The sequence below is a fragment of the Lepidochelys olivacea genome (genome assembly GCF_965140295.1).
Source record: "Lepidochelys olivacea isolate rLepOli2 genome assembly, chromosome: 4".
NCBI classification, from domain to species: domain Eukaryota; kingdom Metazoa; phylum Chordata; order Testudines; family Cheloniidae; genus Lepidochelys; species Lepidochelys olivacea.
This window is the reverse complement of record NC_140414.1, coordinates 98,718,455-98,737,442: the sequence shown is the minus strand read 5'-3', so window position 1 is coordinate 98,737,442 and position 18,988 is coordinate 98,718,455. Positions and strand designations below refer to the sequence as shown.

General features: G+C 40.1%; 1 protein-coding gene across 1 annotated transcript in view; it reads right to left on the bottom strand.

Moving 5' to 3' along the window:
• TEC (tec protein tyrosine kinase) overlaps window positions 1-18,652 on the bottom strand; it is a 93,230-nt gene extending 74,578 nt beyond the window's left edge. The window contains exons 1-2 of the mRNA XM_084626413.1: window positions 18,572-18,652; window positions 2,536-2,718 (exon numbers count right to left, since the gene is read on the bottom strand). Coding sequence (XP_084482539.1) covers window positions 2,536-2,673 — 138 coding nt within the window. The 5' untranslated portion in view covers window positions 2,674-2,718; window positions 18,572-18,652. The remainder of the gene's footprint in view (window positions 1-2,535; window positions 2,719-18,571) is intronic.
• Between the last annotated feature and the right edge of the window lie 336 nt (window positions 18,653-18,988).

The following is an 18,988-nucleotide window of genomic DNA, read 5'->3' as shown; positions in this document are numbered from 1 at the left end:
TTAGTTAACTGAGACAAGACATGCATGGTTAGGTAACTGTTCCAAGAAGCTTTTGAAACCAAAGCCATGTGCACAGAAAATTGAGGGATTAATTCATGTCCCAAGACAAGTACACCTGTGAACTCTGTAGTCAATATAGTAATACAAGTATACATCTGGGCCTTGATCCTCCACTATGTCTAAGCTCTGCTCTCTAGTGGAGAGTGGTGGCTACTGGGATCCACTTGCATCTCTCTGATCTTTGGCTGCATGCCCCAGCGGAAGTTAGAGCAGCAAGGGGCCTACTCTAAATTCTACAACTGGTATAAACTTTGTAATACACTATTATCCAGTAGAGAATCAGGCACAGTGGCACTCTGCTCCACCATGCCCTGTTGTGCCCCTCCTTCCCCTTATGCCCTGGATGGGGCATCTGACATAGGAGGCAAGAGAGCCACCTCCACCAACTTTCTGCAGGTGGAAGCACAGAAGGAATTCTCCACTGGCTATCTCCAGCCATTTAAGGCTAGTTTCTGCTGCTTAAACTGCACAAAGTGGTCTTAGTGGAGCAGAGAATCCAGCCTTTGATTTTGAGGATATTTTTGTCCATATCAGGTGTAGGTTGTCTGATAAAAATGATTCCAGAGCTCACTTGAGGGTGAGAGAATTTGTCTATGCTACAAAAATTACTTATTGCTGACCATAGCTGAATTGGTGCTCACAATGATTCAGCTACCAGTGTAGCAAAGAACAAGCTTGTGTTCTGCTTCATTTCAGTAACCACAGTTAAATGAGTAGACCAGTGTAAAGGAGAGAAAAATTTGGCTTATCTTGAGTTATTCACATCAAATACTGTTTCTCCTGTGATACAGCAGGGTCAGGGAGTACTAGCAGAGAGGTGACATATAAACCCTAGGATAACCAAAGCGTAGTTCCCTATAGCCTAGGAAAGGTTACTACGGTTAATTGGAGCACCTGTAGTCAATTAAAGCAGTCAGGGGTTGTAAGGAAGGAGAGAGGACTGGAGTTTGGAGGTTTGTTGCTTAGAGGTGAGAGGTTAGAGTCAGAGGAAGGGAGACTTCTGAGGACTAGATGATCTCCTGAGGTCCCTTCCAACCTTGATATTCTATGACTCTGCCCCAGCAGGACAGAGAGACTCCCTCCCCCAGTGTCAAGGACTGAGGGTAACTCTACTGAAGAGGGTAAGAAACCTGCAGGGATTGAGAGGGACTGAAGCTCAGAGTGAGGGGCAAACCAGACCCCTTCCCTCCTCTACCACCTTCCTGGGCCACTAACAGGGTCCTTGGTACCCCAAGAGCAGCAGCAAGGGGTAGTGTCCTAACCCCCCCCCCCACCACACACACACACACACACCAAGAAAAGCTTGGGTCCCAATATTGGCCATTTAGCCACATTCCTTACATTTACATGAACTAAATTCAAAGGGAAGTAAAGTCTGCAGATAAGGGGGAAAAGGTCTACATGGGGTTGTACAGTCGACAAGGCTACAAGCAATTTTAATCCTGGCCTTTCTTAACTTTTGCAAAATGCTAGATTTTTGCAATCTCAATGTTCTTGTAATGTAGTCTCTTGTATCTAATAATGTATGAAGCAAACACAATATTGTTGCTGTAATGTAGCCTGACTGTGTTCTCTGTCTTAGTGTATGCTACTGGTTCCTGTCTCTTTGGGTGTGTCTTTGCTGCAGAGTTAGCCTGGGTGTGAGCAGTTATACTGCAAAGTCATACCCAAGTTACTATGTCCTCACTAGTGCTGTGCTCGACAGTGTGTGTTGCTAAGATTCTGGGGGCATAATCCATGGTTCTTTGTGCTGAACTCTATAGTTCTTTCACAGTGATCTCTGAGAACTTGTCAGTCCTTCTGGGCACAAAGTGGAAATTGTGGGAAGGCACTGGAGGAATATCAGCCCTTGAGTGATTTAGCTAGCGTGCTCAGTGAAAAGTGGGCAGGTTACCAGCCTGATCAAAGGCAGAAGCCAGGCTCTAACCCTTATCCTGAGGAGTGTCTGCTAGCCCAGGTTGAAAACACCACCTAACTCAGGTGGGAGATATTAATGTGTGCACGGGGGGTTGGAGGGAGTACTTGCATGAGTGCCTATACTAACATGTGGGAGTCTTAGGCTCAACAGGGGTTGTAGTACTCAACAGCCCTGTAGGAAATGGTACCTTTAAACTTCCTGCTGTAGCTCAAGCCTTTCTAACACAGTACTCAGGAGGCTGAGATTATCATCCTGGCTTAAATACTTCTCAGAAAGTGGTATTAAAATCATTTTATGGATTAATAGTTGACAGAGACTTTGGTTAGATCCTTGTTTACACTTGTTTTTGAATGGATTGATCATTTAAGTCTCCATAAATCTGTGCTATCCATCAGGGAAGTGATGGATAATACCCATTCAGTAGCACCCACAGCTATCACACCTCCCAGAACAGAAAAGATTCAATATATTACAGGAAGAAAACCATTAATACAAAAAAGCAAGTCTTTTTCTCAAGAAAGAACAAAGGCAATGGAATATAAAACCTTATCTCCTACCTCTGCTCGACCTTCATAGTATGTCAACATTGATTCTGTAAGCACGAAAAGCCTTTCTTTGTAATTTAAGGGAGAAGTTCTTTTCTTCTGTTGTGATCTTTTAATCAGAACCTCCTCTAAGATAGGGTTCACATTCATTTTGGCCACTTGATATCTCTGTTTCCAGCCATTGAATATCAAATCCTGTAAAGGGGGAGGGGGGAGAGAAGAGAGCTTTACTATACTATATTAGACTTTTGGGTGAAAAAGAGGCCTATAGATTAATATAGACTGTTTGTATTGTTGCATTGAAAAGGGATGGTGGTAGCAAGTGAAGCTACCTGAAAACTTTGGAAAATATAACTCTGATCCAACATCCTGGAAATTAACAAAAGTTAACTATTAGACAGGAATGTTCAAACACTGTTCAACTGAGGGCTACATTGGCACATTGCCAGGAGCCTGAGGGCTGTACCTGACTGACAAAAAATTAAGTTAATTGCAGCACCCCATATCTTGTGTATGGATACCATATGGATCAAAATGGAATATCACATGCTTAGATCTACAGTCTCCATGAGCTACAATTCTGTATTCACTCTTAAGGCTAGGCATGAATTTTATTTAAAATTTGGACTGTACATCAGAGACTGTTAATCAGCCAAGGCTGGTGTAAGAGATCATATGCAGAGGATTGGTGTGTACTAGAGGCTTTACTGAGATGTTATCTCTAAATAACTCCCCATAAACCTTGAGAAATACTTCAGATAAATAACCATTTAAAACTGTTGCACAATAAGAAGTCTATATGAATAACAGTTCCTTCCTACTGTTCCTATGACAGTTTCAGCAGTTGGGGAAAAAAAATTTCATGCTCATTATTTTTATAACTCTCTCACGGTTCATATTTTTTAATAGACATCATAAATTCAACAGGAAACTATTGTTCAGAGGCAGGAATTCAAGATAGGGATACAAGGCAAAAGAAAAGTGGCACAATCGGTACCAATTTGTTCTGACATTTATTTTAGATACACTGGGCCACATTTTCAAAATGGCCTCCATTTGTGCACATGTAATTTTGCATATTATTTGTATGCATAAATGGTAATATACAAAAAGTGAATATGTAATAGAGATCATGTTTTGAAAATTCACCTCAAATTATATTGGACAAGATTTCAGAAATGATTAGTGATTTGGGGTACATCAATTTTTGGGTGTCCAATTTCAGAAAGTGCCTAGTACCTGGTTCTCATAATCAGGCCCCTTTAAAAAGTGTCTCAAATTGGGCACCTAACAATTGGGGCACTCAGAATTGCTAGTCACCTTTAAAAATCCTTATCAGTGAACTCACACAGTCTTTATGTAGATATCAGACCTGTTTAATAGTCTTCCCACTGTAATTGGTACCAGTCAGATGGAGTTGTGGGTGTTCAATGTCTCTGGAAGTTGGGTCTTCAATATCTCAAGTTGAGCGCCCCAAAACTAAAGCACCCAATATTAGTGGACGTGTTTGAAAATTTGGGCCAAAATGTCTTGTGAGGTCTAAGATTAAAAATGAGCTCTCACATGAGGCACTAGTGACTGGAAATGTCAAAGTTTGGAAAAAAAAAAAAAAAAAAAAGCTCTAGGCAAATACTGAAAGTTCCCCAAATCAACAAGTGAGAATTTTTCCCTTCCACCTATAAACAGGTGTCTTCAGCTTTCTAAAGGTTCTAATTTATGGCTGTTATTTATCATGTGCCTGGAGGCAAAGGCCTTCCCATTAATGAGAAAGGGAGTTCAGTGTCCAAGTCCATTAGCACATCATTGCACAACTGAATGTTTCAAAATTCATTCAGGAAATATATGTAAGTTTGTCCTTATAAATTCTTGGTGAACTATACAGATATAGAATGGATAAAATGACCAATCTCTCAATACTGTGCTAAAAATATTCAAAAAGCTACAAACCCTCTCAAATATTACATTATAATAATTTTAAACAAAATTTGGGTGCCTTCTATGTCACTGCCCAGTCCACCTTTTGCTTTAGTCTCCATCTAGACCCAAATAGTTAATAAATTTTAAAAATTGTTTAATGTTACATCATTTATGGTGACAGCATGTGAAATTATAACCTTCACCTCTTCTCCTAGTCTGGTCCTGTCACTGAGTGTCCCTTGTTGTTTGTTCTACCAGCTCTCTTACCCCCCTCCCCATACATCTCTACCTGCTCACCTGCACAGATATAGATTCACTCACAGCAGCTATTCCATCCTCTCAAAGTACTGTATATTTGTGCATCTACTATAAAATGAGTCCAGGGTTTACATGTAAATTTAAAAACTATGAAAACAGATCAGAAATTTACATCTAAACGGTGATAAAAGTTGAAGTGGTACTTTTTTATATTCTTATAAATATATAGCTGGCTAAAGAGTAACAAGAACTTTCTCCCTCTCTCACTCATGCATGCACAGGCATATATATGAAAAGTGTGTGTGTGTGTGTCATATATATGTGTGTGTGTGTATATATATATATATATGACACACACACACACACACTTCATTTTGCTGATCATTTGATAAAACTGCTTTCCTGTGGTGAAGAAAGATTATTATAGCTAGCACTCGTCTTATCTGCTCACATCACTTACTCAAGCATCAAATTTGGGGATCAGTTTGACACTCCTTTTTAAAAAAGAAAAGATCAGACACAGAGTTGATAGGAGAAGGATAGGTAAGAAAATACAAATTCTTCAATGACTTAAAAAATATTCAGTGCTGACTGCAGTCCATCTTAAAATATTCCTGTCTACAATTTCTTCCTCCCTTTCCCAATTTCGGTGTGTCTCTCTCTCTCTCTCGCCTCCATTGTGTTCTGTTAAACTAATTGCTGTTCCAGATGGCAGGTGAAAGTGATACCAATCAATATTTGCCTCAGTTTGTAATCCCATAATTCTATTCTATTTTAAGCATTTAAAACCTACAGAGGCATGTAAGACAAAAGCAAAATTAACTGGGATTTCAAAACTGCATTGCCAGCCACCACTAAATCAGAACAGTCCTAAACCACAAAAAATACTTTAAACAAAGACAATGCATTTTTTCTAAAAAAGATCAGTCACTGTCAACCCTGTGGAAACACAATCCTGTTTGCTACTGGTGATTATTTACACAAACATTGTTTAATGCACACCCCTATAATTGGGAACCAACTCCCTATTATTCTAACAATATATTACTATTTGAGGAGCTTAGCAGGATCTATTGTAGAATCTGTAGCTGATTACATAACTGTACATTTTTCAGGCAGCGGGGGCTTTTTATCCACAACTTCCACTCCTAAAAATGAGTCAGCATAACTAAACCCTCACACGTTATTTTTAAACTTTCCTTTTCAGAATAGTAATAGTTCTTAGAAGAGTCCACACAATCTAACTTACTTGTAAGGCACCAAAATATCAATACCTGTGCTTCATCACTGCAGGTTTTGATTCTTCCTTCTGCAACTTCGTTCAAGCATTCTACTACTTATTAAATCATTATTTAGAAACTGAAACTGCCCTCCGATGACACATCACTCATCTTGTTCCAGCCAGTTGTGAGTTTCAGGTTGCCACCCTTCCCGATTTTCACAATACCTGTTGTCAAGGATCTGCCCCAGTTCTTGCAGGCCTATCTCACGTGGTAGCAATTATAATCTAATTTGCAGAGTTTGTGAGTACCCACAACTACCATAGAAATCAGTGGCAGTTGCAATGCTCAGCACCTCTGAAAAATCAAGCCATTAATACCTTCCAACTTTATTTTAGGTGTCAAAACTTTGTGTCAATATGCAATGAGTCAACTTTACATGAGGCAGACATGCAAGTGTACTGGCATGCCATCACAACATGCTTATTTGGTTCCTCATAACAAATACCAATAGGTGAGAACCTTACTCCTAAATCTGTCAATATACATGTTAAATACTATTATACAGCTCTTGTCATCTGTAGAGATCAAAGCTCTTTACAAAGATGCATATCAGCATTCCCCTTTTCCAGATGGGGAAAAGACATGGAGAGAGTGAGAAATCTGACTAGTGTCATGTTACGAGTCAGAAGTAGAGCTGGTCCTGGAACCCAGATCTCCTACTCCCATTCCCAAACATTGAATTGTAGTCTCTCATTGAAACAATTATTCACTGTGAGCTTGGTGATGAAACTTAAAGCATTTATACCAGCTGAAGAAATGTTTTCAAAGTTTAATGTTAAGCTTCATAGGGATGATAAGCATTTCAGAGTGGATGTTCCAATAAATAGCAAGGGGATAAGGCAGCCAAATCTGGCCTGCACCTTTTTACATCTAAATAATGTCCTACTGGATTTTCACTTTTTGATGAACCATACAGACATTTGTGCAAGATGAAATCTGACAGAATGGTTCAGAAAAACAGTGGAAATAAACCTTCCACCAACAATCTCAAATGTTACCGGAAATATGTTTGACACAAATCTGAATGTCATTAGCCAGAATAGCAAAACCAAAAATAAAACCCAACTGAACTCTCTATATTTTTTCCAAGTTTTGACCCCACCTTAGGTATGATAACATTTATCTGGTAGGTTTTGTGTTAGTCTGTATCAGCAAAAACAACGAGGGGTACTTGTGGCACCTTAGAGACTGACATGTATTTGGGCATAAGCTTTTATGGGCTAAAACCTACTTCCTCAGATGCATGGAGTGGAAAATACAGAAGGCAGGTATATATACACAGTACATGAAAAGATGGGAGTTGCCTTACCAAGTGGGGGGTCAGTGCTAACGAGACAATTCAATTAAAGTGGAAGTGGGCTACTCTCAACAGGAGGAAAAATCACTTTTGTAGTGGTAATGAGGCCAATGTAATCAGGGTGGCCCATTTCAAACAGTTGACAAAAAGGTGTGAATAACAGTAGGGGGAAATTAGCATGGGGAAATTAGTTTTTGTAGTGACCCATCCACTCCCAGTCTTTATTCGGGCCTAATTTGATGGTGTCCATGAAACTTCAAATTTTCAAATTAATTCCAGTTCTGCAGTTTCTCGCTGAAGTCTGGTTTGGAAAGTTTTTGGGTTTTTTTGTTGAGAAATTGTCACTTTTAAGTCTGAGTCTCCAGGGAGATTGAAGTGTTCTCCGACTGGTTTTTGAATGTTTGAATTCTTGATATCTGATTTGTGTCCATTTACACTTTTGCATAGAGACTGTCCGGTTTGGCCAATGTACATGGCAGAGGGGTACTGCTGGCACATGATGACATATATCACATTTGTAGATGTGCAGGTGAACAAGCCCCTGATGGTGTGGCTCATGTGGCTAGGTCCTATGATGGTGTCCCTTGACTAGATATGTGGACAGAGTTGGCAACGGGGTTTGTTGTAGGGATAGGTTCCTGGGTTAGTGTTTTTTGTTGTGTGGTGTGTAGCTGCAGGTGAGCATTGGCTTCAGGTTGGGGGCTGACTGTAAGTGTGGACTGGTCTGTCTCCCAAGGTCTGTGAGAGTGAGGGATTGTCCTTTAGGATAGGCTGTAGCTCCTTAATGATGTGCTAGAGAGGTTTTAGTTGGGGGCTCTAGGTGATGGCTAGTGGCGTTCTGTTACTTTCTTTGTTGGACCTGTTCTGTAGTAGGTGACTTCTGGGTACCCTTCTGGTTCTGCCAATCTGTTTCTTCACTTCACCAGGTGGGTATTGTAGTTTTAAGAACGCTTAATAGAGATCCTGTAGGTATTTGTCCCTGTCTGAGGGGTTGGAGCAAATGCGGTTGTATCTTAGAGCTTGGCTGTAGATAATGGATCGTGTGATGTGGTCTGGATGAAAGCTGGAGACATGTAGGTAAGTGTAGCAGTCAGTAAGTTTCCGGTATAGGGTGGTGCTTATGTGACCATCACTTATTTGCACTGTAGTGTCCATGAAGTGGATCTCTTGTATGGACTGGTCCAGGCTGCGGTTAATGGTGGGGATTTAGAGACTAAATTTGGTAGACTCTAAGGTGCCACAAGTACTGCTCATTATTTATCTGGTAATTCATGTTCTGTGGAGCAAAGCCACTATGCTTAACTGATGAGCTCCCATCCAGAAACTGGTTTTTAAATCTCTCCTCCTCCTATCCTGCACAACTGTTCTTCTCCAAGCTTTGTTTTGCCAGTCAGACAAATGAATTGCTTGAAAGTACCAGCAGTCTGGGACTGCTGTTTACATAATAGGCTAAATATTATGTTTATCATGTTAACTTTCCTGCTTCAATTTAAAGAATTGATTTTGTAGAAAGTTGGGATGGGTACAGTTTCATAGCACGTACAGATATCTCAATTCTGATCCCAAATCTGCAGCCCTTACTCAACTGAGTAGTAGTTACTCATGAGTAGCCAGTGTGGGATTAGTCCTGTGAGTAACTACCACTCATTATGAGTAAGGATTGCAGAACTGGGTCCTATGTTAGTTAAGAGGTGAAAAGCAGTAAGCCTTCTACCTCTGTACTCAGTCTGCTAGTATATTGTATGAAACCGATAAACAAATTTTAAAAAATCTATTAAAGGTAAATTTCATATAAATATAACAAACTGGTTGTTACCGAAGTCTGTCATATGATTTCAAAAGTGGAAACAGGAAAAAAAAATGCACAAAGGGAGATTTTAAGTGTATTAATGCTACCAGAAAGGAGAAGTCGAAACACGTTGGTTTGCTTTTGATGAAAGCAGAGACTCTCAAACTCCCACTCCTCTCTGACACGTGCTAGTTTTATTTTAAACAGCAAAAATGTGACTCAGTCAAATTTTAAGACAGACTTCAAAACTGTACCCAAAGATGTGCAAAATCTCAATCTGTGTGAAAATGGGCCTGTGTGTAAATTGGATTACTAGATATAATTGTCCATAGTACACATGAAATGCATTATTTGCAAGGGCAACTTTGCCTCTAGCAGATTCTCTCAGATGAGTGGGATTTCAGGGTGAAAACCACACTGTTCTTTGTGATGGCAAAACGCAAACACACATTCCCAGGGAGTGGGGCACTATGTTTTTCACAACTACACTTTTTTTGTTTTTTAAGCTTGTGGTATGCTATATACAGACTTGAGGAGATAAACACATGCCTTTGAACGCCATTGAAGTACACGGGACACAGAGCCCTGGTTCTTTTCTCATTTAATTCAGTGTAAATCAGGAGTAACTCCATTCAAGACAATAGTCACAATCGAGTAAAAATAGCTCAAGATCCGATCCAGGCCAAAGAGCTTTTTCAATTATCAGAGGGGATAAATAGCCAATGCAATTCTGAAAATTAGAGGTAGTCTCTCTTAAAGAGTCAGGCTGCATGGATGTGTTTCACCTTATCAGACTGGACCAGTGATTCATCATATCCAGTATCCTGCCTCTAACAGTGGTTTACATTACTTGCCTCCATAAAAGGTGAAATATATCCACACTTAAGTGGGAAAAGCAATATGGAGGTTCCCTCTTGATCCCTGAAATTAAGAGTTTACACTTGATAGCATGAAATGTGATTCCTCTTATCTTAGCATGTTTAATTACAAATGGTCATAAATTTATCCAGACTCTTTGTTGTTAAAGCCACAACTCTTGACTATGACCTCCTGCAATAGGTAATAGGATTTCCCCAGGCTGACTACAAGTTATTCTTTCCTCTCAGCTCCCTAGGGTGCCTTCTTCATTTTGCCTCATGGATGGAAAATACTTTGGGCTGAGAACTGAGTGTCTTATTTTGTGCCTTCTGCAGCACCACTCTCATTGCCACACTTGAAAATAAAGAGAAAATAATCATCATGTATGAAGTTTTTCTTTTTGTTTTAAATATGCCTGCTATTAACTTGGAGCAACCCTTGTTTTCATATTATGGAATAATGGAAAAAGGAGGGACTGATCAGATTTTATTATCTCAATCTTTTTTTAAAAAAGAGTTCTTACTCATTCTCTTTGGGCTAAACAATCCTAGTTTTGGCTTTCTTCTCACAGGTAAAAGCCCTGTAATATGTATAAAGTTACTCGGACTATTTTGCCTTTAACTGCTACGTTCAAATCAGATCCCCTTTTGTATTTGTGATATTCTTTACCTACTTGGTGCAAAAAATTAAAAACCAAACAAAACAGTCAGGTACATAGAAAAGTAGAAGCATGAAAAATATTCCCCGAGAGCTATACTATTAGCAACATTTTTCTCATCATATTGTTCTTTATGGTTGCTAGAATCAGCTGATCTATTTCAAGAAGATGAGTTTGTGAATGAGTCTAGTGCTTATGAAAGAGAGGGAATCATGGCTCTTTAACAGTAGTGTCAGGAGTAGTAAATACTGCTGGTATACAACTCTTGCATCATACTCTAGTCCTGATTAACCATAAATCCCCTTGTTGTTCCAGTCTTTCTCAAGCAGAGACCATTATTCACAGTATATTGTGTAGTGGTCATGTGGCATGCACAAGGGAAAACTAGGAACAGATTATGTGAGATTTGGAATCAATATAACCCCTGACCCCAATAGCTCTGTTTTTTGTACCTGAACTGTTCCTCTAATGTAGCATTTCTCACACTGGGGGTCCCGACCCAAAAGGGGGTTGCCAACCAATTGTAGGAGGGAGGGGGTCATGGTACTGCTACTTTACTTCTGCACTGCCTTCTGAGCTGGGTGGCTGCAGAGTGGCAGCTGCTCGCCTGGTGCCCAGCACTGAAGGCTGCGCTGCTGCCAGCAGAAGTAAGAATGGTATGGGGGAAGGGGTCATCACTACTTTTTTTTTTTTTCGTTTGGTGGGGGGTCATCAGAGCCTGAAATATTTTCAACGGGGGTTCCAGAAAATAGTTTGAGAGCCCCTGTTCTAAAGTATGTTTACAATAACTTTCAATAAGTTCCTGCTTTTAGACTAGTTCCTGGTGAGTGAGCAATTCACCTTAGAGAACTGGAAAGAACTTAGAACTGAAGCTCTGCCACTTAAAAGGTGTCATGAATACCTTGGTATGGCTGTGAGCACAAAAGTGAAGAAAGAAAACAGTTGTTGACTATCAATTTAAATATTAATCATACACATTGAAACATTTAGACGCATACCATACATCTGAGGAAGTGAGCTGTAGCTCACGAAAGCTTATGCTCAAATAAATTTGTTAGTCTCTAAGGTGCCACAAGTACTCCTTTTCTTTATACCATACATGGTGTGTGTAATCTTTAAAATAGCTTAAGAAATATTTTATATTTATTGTTCATGTCATTGCCACACCTCTTCTGCAAATAGAGAATCTTACTTCATTCACAAGAGTTATTTCAGTCCACGTCTCTATCTAGAAACTAATTTTTAAGATCCTGTTAAAGTAACTTAGTGTCAGCAGTAAATAGTCTACTACGTAATATAGGATTAGCAGGGCAGTATAGATATATAGAGAGATATAATAAAAAAAAATTTTAACTCTCACAAATAACATTTTGCACTAGATTGTAACTTTTCATGGAAGGACTGTCTCTTACTCTTTGTTTATATAATGCCTAGCACAATGCGGCCCTAATCTCACTGATGTCTTCTAGAGAAATCTCCTTCATCAGTGGCCAGAATTATGTTACTCACTATAAATTTGAGAGAGTTGTCAATACTAATTGTCTCTCTCACATTTGAAGTGGGCAGGGGAGCTCAAAAATCAGGAGGTAGTAAAAAAAAAATTGTCTAAATTTTTTAGGCACACTTATGATTTTTTTTTTTAACTTTTGGGGTTGGCTTTATTCCTACAGTAGCTATGCGTTCACTTTGTCATATTGGATTTTGCCAGATCCAAACCCTCCCAAAGTATGGAAAAGCTTCAATCTGAACTTTGCAGCTTAGACCCATTTCTAATTAATACACAAAGTATAGTACAAACTCAACACCTTTTTTATTTGTCTACTAACAAACGTTAACTTTGTGTGATGGGAAAATGCTCATCTGGGACGCAGAAAACCCTGGACAGCTGGACAGGGACTATCCAAGTAGAACCAAGACCAAAAGCAGGTTTTCCATTTCAGGCCTGCAGGGTTAAGGAATCTGGGCAGGAAGAGTTAAATTGCTGTGAGAATAAATGGGGCTGAGGCTCATTCCTTTTATATCTGTCAGCAGGACCCAATAAATGAAAGACGCATTTGAACTAGTAAGAAGATTTTGTTGCATTTGTGGGTAAATTTTATTTGTTCATTCACAATCAAGGGGAGACTATATTTATTTTGTTCTAGGACCTATTTTCATTGGTAAAAGAGGAGAATGACTGTTAGCACTAGCATGCATATGGACGTGAGCTCACCCAGTAATGGCACTTTATTGAGCTAGAGAAACGTAAGATGGTAGGGAGCAGAGTCCATTGATTCTACTGAGCGTAGAGCAGCCAGAATTTATCAGCTCTGCAATTCTGACCATACAATTTAATCAAAGACAGAATTGCTACCTCAGGGTTTCTTCTACTACAAGTTTCTCTTGATCGGGAGAGCAGCACTCCACAGGCTTAAAAAGTAGGTAATGTTGAAATTTGGGAGGAGAACCTGGTGATCTTTGTAGCAAGTTCCTTTTTCTTGTATGCTGCTCTGGTGATCAAGAGCTAGAAAAATGTCTACTCTGATAAACTAGAGTCTGCAGTTTTGTTCCTTTTGGGAATTCTAAAGGCTGTTTGCACAGTAGCAATTGGCCTACTGTTCAATATTAATTCTTGTTGCACGCTTGGAAGGTAGGGAAGTTATTTCCTGTAACAGCTCCACAGCTGGTTTTCTCACTAATTTTATATTGACAAAGAACAAAGGGCCAATTTAAATCTTTCTGACACTTTGGGGAACATCAAACAAATGTCATACCAGAAGCAACATTTGGGGCAAGATGTAAATCTTCAGAAAAACCACTATCTCAAATCGACATGGGGATGGCACTCCCTATTTGTAAACACTTTTTTAAAAATTATTTCTACCAAAGGTAGATTGTTTGAATCATCTGTTTACTCAAGCCCTACTTCCTTCTCTTCACTTAACTATTTCTGTAGACCAGCACTTTAAACAGCATAATCACTGATCTTTCTACTCTTATACAGAAATCAGACCACATCCCCAAATATTTTTAAAAACTCATACCACATGCAATATCAAACTAGCAAGAGTGCCAGCGATACGCACATTTTACCACGGTGTTTCTTTATACAGTTTTCGGTATGACATAGGCTTTTTCCTCTGTACCATCTGTTCACTCCTCTAAATTGTTCACATAGTTTGAGAGAGCCAAATTGTGTCTCTAGCAGCTACCTGGATACAGTCTTGTCTTTCCAGTGCAAATCTGTGACTAAAAGAGCTAATGCAAGACTTGGATGTATAAACAGGGGGAATCTCAAGTAGGAATCAAGAGGTTATTTTACCTCTCTATTTGGCACCGGTGTAAAACCAGTTCTGCTATCTACAATTCAAGAAGGATGATGATAAATTGGAGCGGTTCAGAGAAGAGCCACAAGAATGATTAAAGGATTGGAAAATATACCCGATAATGACAGACTCCAGGGTCCAGATCCACAAAGGGCCTTAAGCTGATCATTGCACTGCCTAACTTGTAGGTGCCTAGAAAACTACTGGAACAATGGGATCCACAAAGCCTGAGTTGGGCACCTAGGCTCCCTACACAATGAAGGGGACAGGAGAAATAGGCGCCTGAGAATGCAATCTTCAAAAGCCGGTATCCAAGGTGGGGATCTGCCTAAGCTAGTCCCTGGGGAGATACCTACAAGAGGGGTGTGTCCTAAACCCTACCTGTCTCACAAAGATAGTCAGGACTGCAGGCAGGTGCCCATCTCTGCTAGTGATCCACAACCAGAAACCCTTCTCTGAGTCAGACAGGTGCCTAAGCTGTTTCTAGTGAGAATGAGTTAGGTACCAACCTCATTCTACACAAAATGGCCAGAGGAGGAGTAGGTTGTGGTGCCCACCTTATAACATTTAGCCTGGTGGTTAGAGCACTCACTATGAGATTAGGCCAGAGAGAGTGATTCTACGGCCTGATGGCTAGGGGACCCACTTAGTAGGTGGGAGACCAGGGTCCAATTCCCCTTCTCTATTTATCCAAAGTGGAACAGCCTCAACAGAAGAGAGACCCACATGAAAATATCCCATAGTTCAGTAGTTAGAGCATTCTCCTAGGAAGTGGGAGATCCCTGTTAAAATCCATCAGACACAGGGCTGTATTGAATCTGGGTCTCTCACATCCCAGGTGAGTGTGCTAAACCATGAGCTAAAAGTAATAAGGTGGGTGGTGCCGTGGTGCCTCCTCCAGAGAGTTTTAAATGGGACCCAATTTGGTAGGCATACTCAGAGGCTACCTACCAGATCAAGCTCTACGGGTCAGATAGATGTTCCTCTGCTTATCTGGTTTGAGGATCACATGGGGCCTTAGGTGGGAAGTGGGCATCTGGATGCCTAGAGTGAGGCAGCAGTGCACATTTCCAGAGGCAGAAACTTGGGTACCTAGGGAACTTTCACAGCAAAAACTCAGGCAGCAAATAAATTTTTGGTGCTTACAGGGGTAGGCAGCAGCCAAGGGTTTTGTGGATTGCACAATAGTACTTAAAACTGGGACTTAGGCACCTAAGTACCTTTGTGGATCTAAGCCTAGGAGTTCAATCTATTTAACTTAATAAAGAATATTATGGGGTAATTTCGTCATAGTTTATAAGTACCTGAACGGGGGACAAAAATTCCATAATAAAGGGTTCCTCAATCTAGCAGACAAAGGACTGATTAGATCCAACAGCTGGAAGTTGAAGCTAAATTAATTCAGACAAAAAATAAGGTGCAAATTTTTAACAAGGATAAATAACAACTGGAATAAACTACAAAAGGTTGTGGTAGATTTTTTTTTCCATCACTGGCAATTTTTTTTAAATCTAGATTGGATTTTCTTCCAGAAGATAATGCTCTAGTTCAAAAAGGAATTAATTCAAGACAGTCTTATGGCCTGTGTTATGCAGGAAGTCATGTCAGATAATCACAATGGTTCCTTCTAGCCTTATAATGAATAAATTATTTAAAATAGCTGGATCTCCCATGCAAAATTATAATCTACAGTTATTCAGAGTCTAAACAATCTATCCAATTTTCAGTTGTTCCAACCATTTACTAATGAAATATCATGCAGATGCATGGATGAAAAACAAGATAATGCCAGGAACTTCCTCTATACACACAACTTAGTATAAATGTGTAAGAAGCAAGAAATGCAAAAGGACATTAAATTTCTCTCTGTCATTTTTGAGGATTAATTCTGATGAAGATAAATATTTCTCTCCCCCTTAACCAGAAAATATTTTATTAGATAAAACTGATATTGCCTCAATCTGATGTTCAGGAGCTAGATAGTTTATTGACCTTGGCCCTAAAAGGATCTCTGATGGGGGTCATCTATGCCAACCAGAGTACCCTTTTTCCCCTCTAAAGATTCATCTTTTCTCCCCAAGTACCTAGGTAGTTGGGTGGTACAATACGATTACCAAGAGCAACCTCAGTAAGGATGTAGACCCTCTCTACATTCAGGAATTCCTCTCTAGGCCTCATTTCAGTAGACCTCTCACTTTTTAGGGATTCTGCCATCATGCTTTAGCAGGCTCTTTGCTGTATTGGCCTCTACAGCGAGGAACTATAATCTTCCTTGATACCCATCTCAGTCCATCCCACCCTACTTTCAAGAAACACCTGAAATTGTTTTTCTTTTTCAAATGCATGTTTTATTCTGACTACTGTCACCCCTTGTGTGTAGAACCTCCTCTTTTCCTCTAGTCCTGTTGTAAAACCAACCCTTATTATTTGTCATCGTTTTAGTTCTGGGTAAAGCTTTATATGGCATGGTGTTTTTTCTGCTTTTATTATCCTTACTGTAAATAATTGTCTGACAGGCTTAGTCTGAGGCAGAGGGTGACTTATAATTCCCAGCATGAAAGGGTGATAATCAAATAAATAACCAATCACTGCTATTTGGTTCCTGTTTTATCAAAAAAGACAGAAATGACATACACATTCCAGCTGACTCTCCGCGTTCCCACTCTGCCAAATATAATTTTTTACTTTTTTATATTTCTAGTCTAAAATGTGTATAAAAATCGAGTGGGGGGGGACGGGGGACGACAGGCTATGAGAAGGATACTCTGAGGTGGAAATGCCTATTTATTGAACAATAGGTTTTATATGAAGTTTTGAGGCCAAATTCAGCATTGGTAAAACAGGTGCAATTCTGTTGACTTCCAGAGGGTTGTCCAGTTACACAACCAATTAATTTGGCCCCAAATGTATACAGGGCCCATTGGGATGAAGAGAAGAGGGCCAAATTTTGGTCCCTTTATTGTCAGTGGCAGCTCTGTCACTTACTTCAGTGGGATAAGGATCTGGTCTCTTGTATTACATAAAATACTACATGTAGCAGCATGCCATGGTTGTTGACAGCTTATACAACGTGACTCTATTGGACCACTTTGTCCATAGGTTTTTAAGAAAAGTATATACTAGAACTAAACTCTAGGATATAAACACCCCATATTTTGGGACTACTTGAATCAACAGTTATTGTTTGTGCCCTTCTACATAGTAATGAAAATATTTATGCCACAGATGCAAACCACACAGCAGCTCTTAGTAAAGTCATTTGCATTCCTCAAAATGTTCAGACAGGAAAATCAGGCCTTTTTCATCACAACAGCCGTTAATATACTATTGTCTTGATATTTCTTCCATGTTATCTGGTTATCTCATTTCTGCAGCAGAGCTAATTTTTTTGTGTGTTTACATGCTAATGTTAACTTTTGTTACAAACAAAAGCATGCTCTAGCATTTTTAAACTAAGGCTTAAATTTCAGCAGTGAGAAAAGAAGGGGGACCAAAGAAAATAAAGGCAAATGAAAACAGCAAACAAGTAAGACCTCACTGGCTAATAGAAGTTAGGAATCTTATCACAATCGCTGACTAGACAGCATGAAGTACAAAGTTGCATTGTCTTACACAAGACATTTTCTTTTTAGATTTGAAGATATAAACATCTGCATAAAAAGTAAAACATTTTACAGCTTATTGTGTTTACATGGTTTAATTTTATAAACAATGTACATTGACCAATCCTAAAACTACACACTTTAGTAATTTTAATCACTTTTTATATAGATTTTTTAAAAAATAGTGTGTCCAAAAGGTTCTGCAATGATGTTGGTTCTTTTCTTAGTTACTTGATAAAAATCACAAGATAAAATAATATCATGACATCCCACCCACTGACTACAATGTTGTTGCAGAGCAAGACTGTTAATCAGTTCTATCTTATTTCCATTTTTAGCCATTGTAAACAACCATCCAAGTCTGATTTCTTAAATTAAAAATACACTGTATTTGTTGGGTATATTTTAGGTAATATAAGAGACAATACACACCGCTGTGATTGCTGAGGGTGTTGCAGTGAGACAAATTTAAAAATGCATAGATAAAACCTTTCATCTACATTATCCCAATTTGTGAAACTAGTGTTACCCTTATCAGAAGCAGAAAACTCTCTTGATATTGCTCGCTTATGAAATGATCATGAAAGTCTATCAGGCCAGGCAGATAATTTACCTGTCTGCCTTTTTCCACTGACTGGTGGGATATATCACTTATTGTACTTATTTGTTTACTCCCTTGTCTTCGCAGACAACGGGGGGGGGGCACATTAACAGCTAAAATGAACTATTATTTCAGATGAATCTATCACTGCAGAATCTAGGCGCATTCTACACGATATGAATTAGGGCCAATTACCCCTTCCTTAGCTCTCCTGGATATGGCTCAGCCATCAATCAGCCTTGGTGTCACAGGTGCCCCAAGCCGGAAAGAGAGAAACCTCTAGGTAAGAGAAGCACACACCCTGGGAGTTGCCTCGGCAGAACTATTTCTTCCTTGTTAGAGCAGCTCCCCCACGTTTGCCAGGGGATGCAAACTGTCCGCTTCCTCCACCTAAGCCCCTCACCTCACCACCTCGCTGCCACCCCCTGTACCAGCAGGTGGGAAAAGAGGAGCCGCCCAACCCAGCAGCGCTGCCCGTACCTGCGATCGCGGCTTGAGCCGAGCGCTGCTGCTGCTGCAAGAAGCTGAGCCCTGGAACTGGCGATGCAGAGCGAGACTGCCTTGAAGCCTAGCCCTCCCGGAGGGGGGGGGGGGGGGGAGAGGGGGAAGGTGACCAATTAGATGCCCCCCCCCCTTCTCTTCCTCCTCCCACTGCCCCGCCGGAGAGCGGAACCCGGCAGCCCAGCCCCCTGGTGGGGCTTATGTACTTTCATTTTACAAGGCGGCTACGCTGAGGGAAAGGAAGCTGCAAGTTTTTCCTATATCCTGTGCGCGGTGCAGCCTCCTCGGCCAAGTTTTCTGCTCTGCCCTTTGGATTTACTCACGAACCACCTGCTTCTTGAGGCTTGTGCAGCGAAATCTTACTGCACAGTGACAGGAGGGAAAACAGGGTTTAAT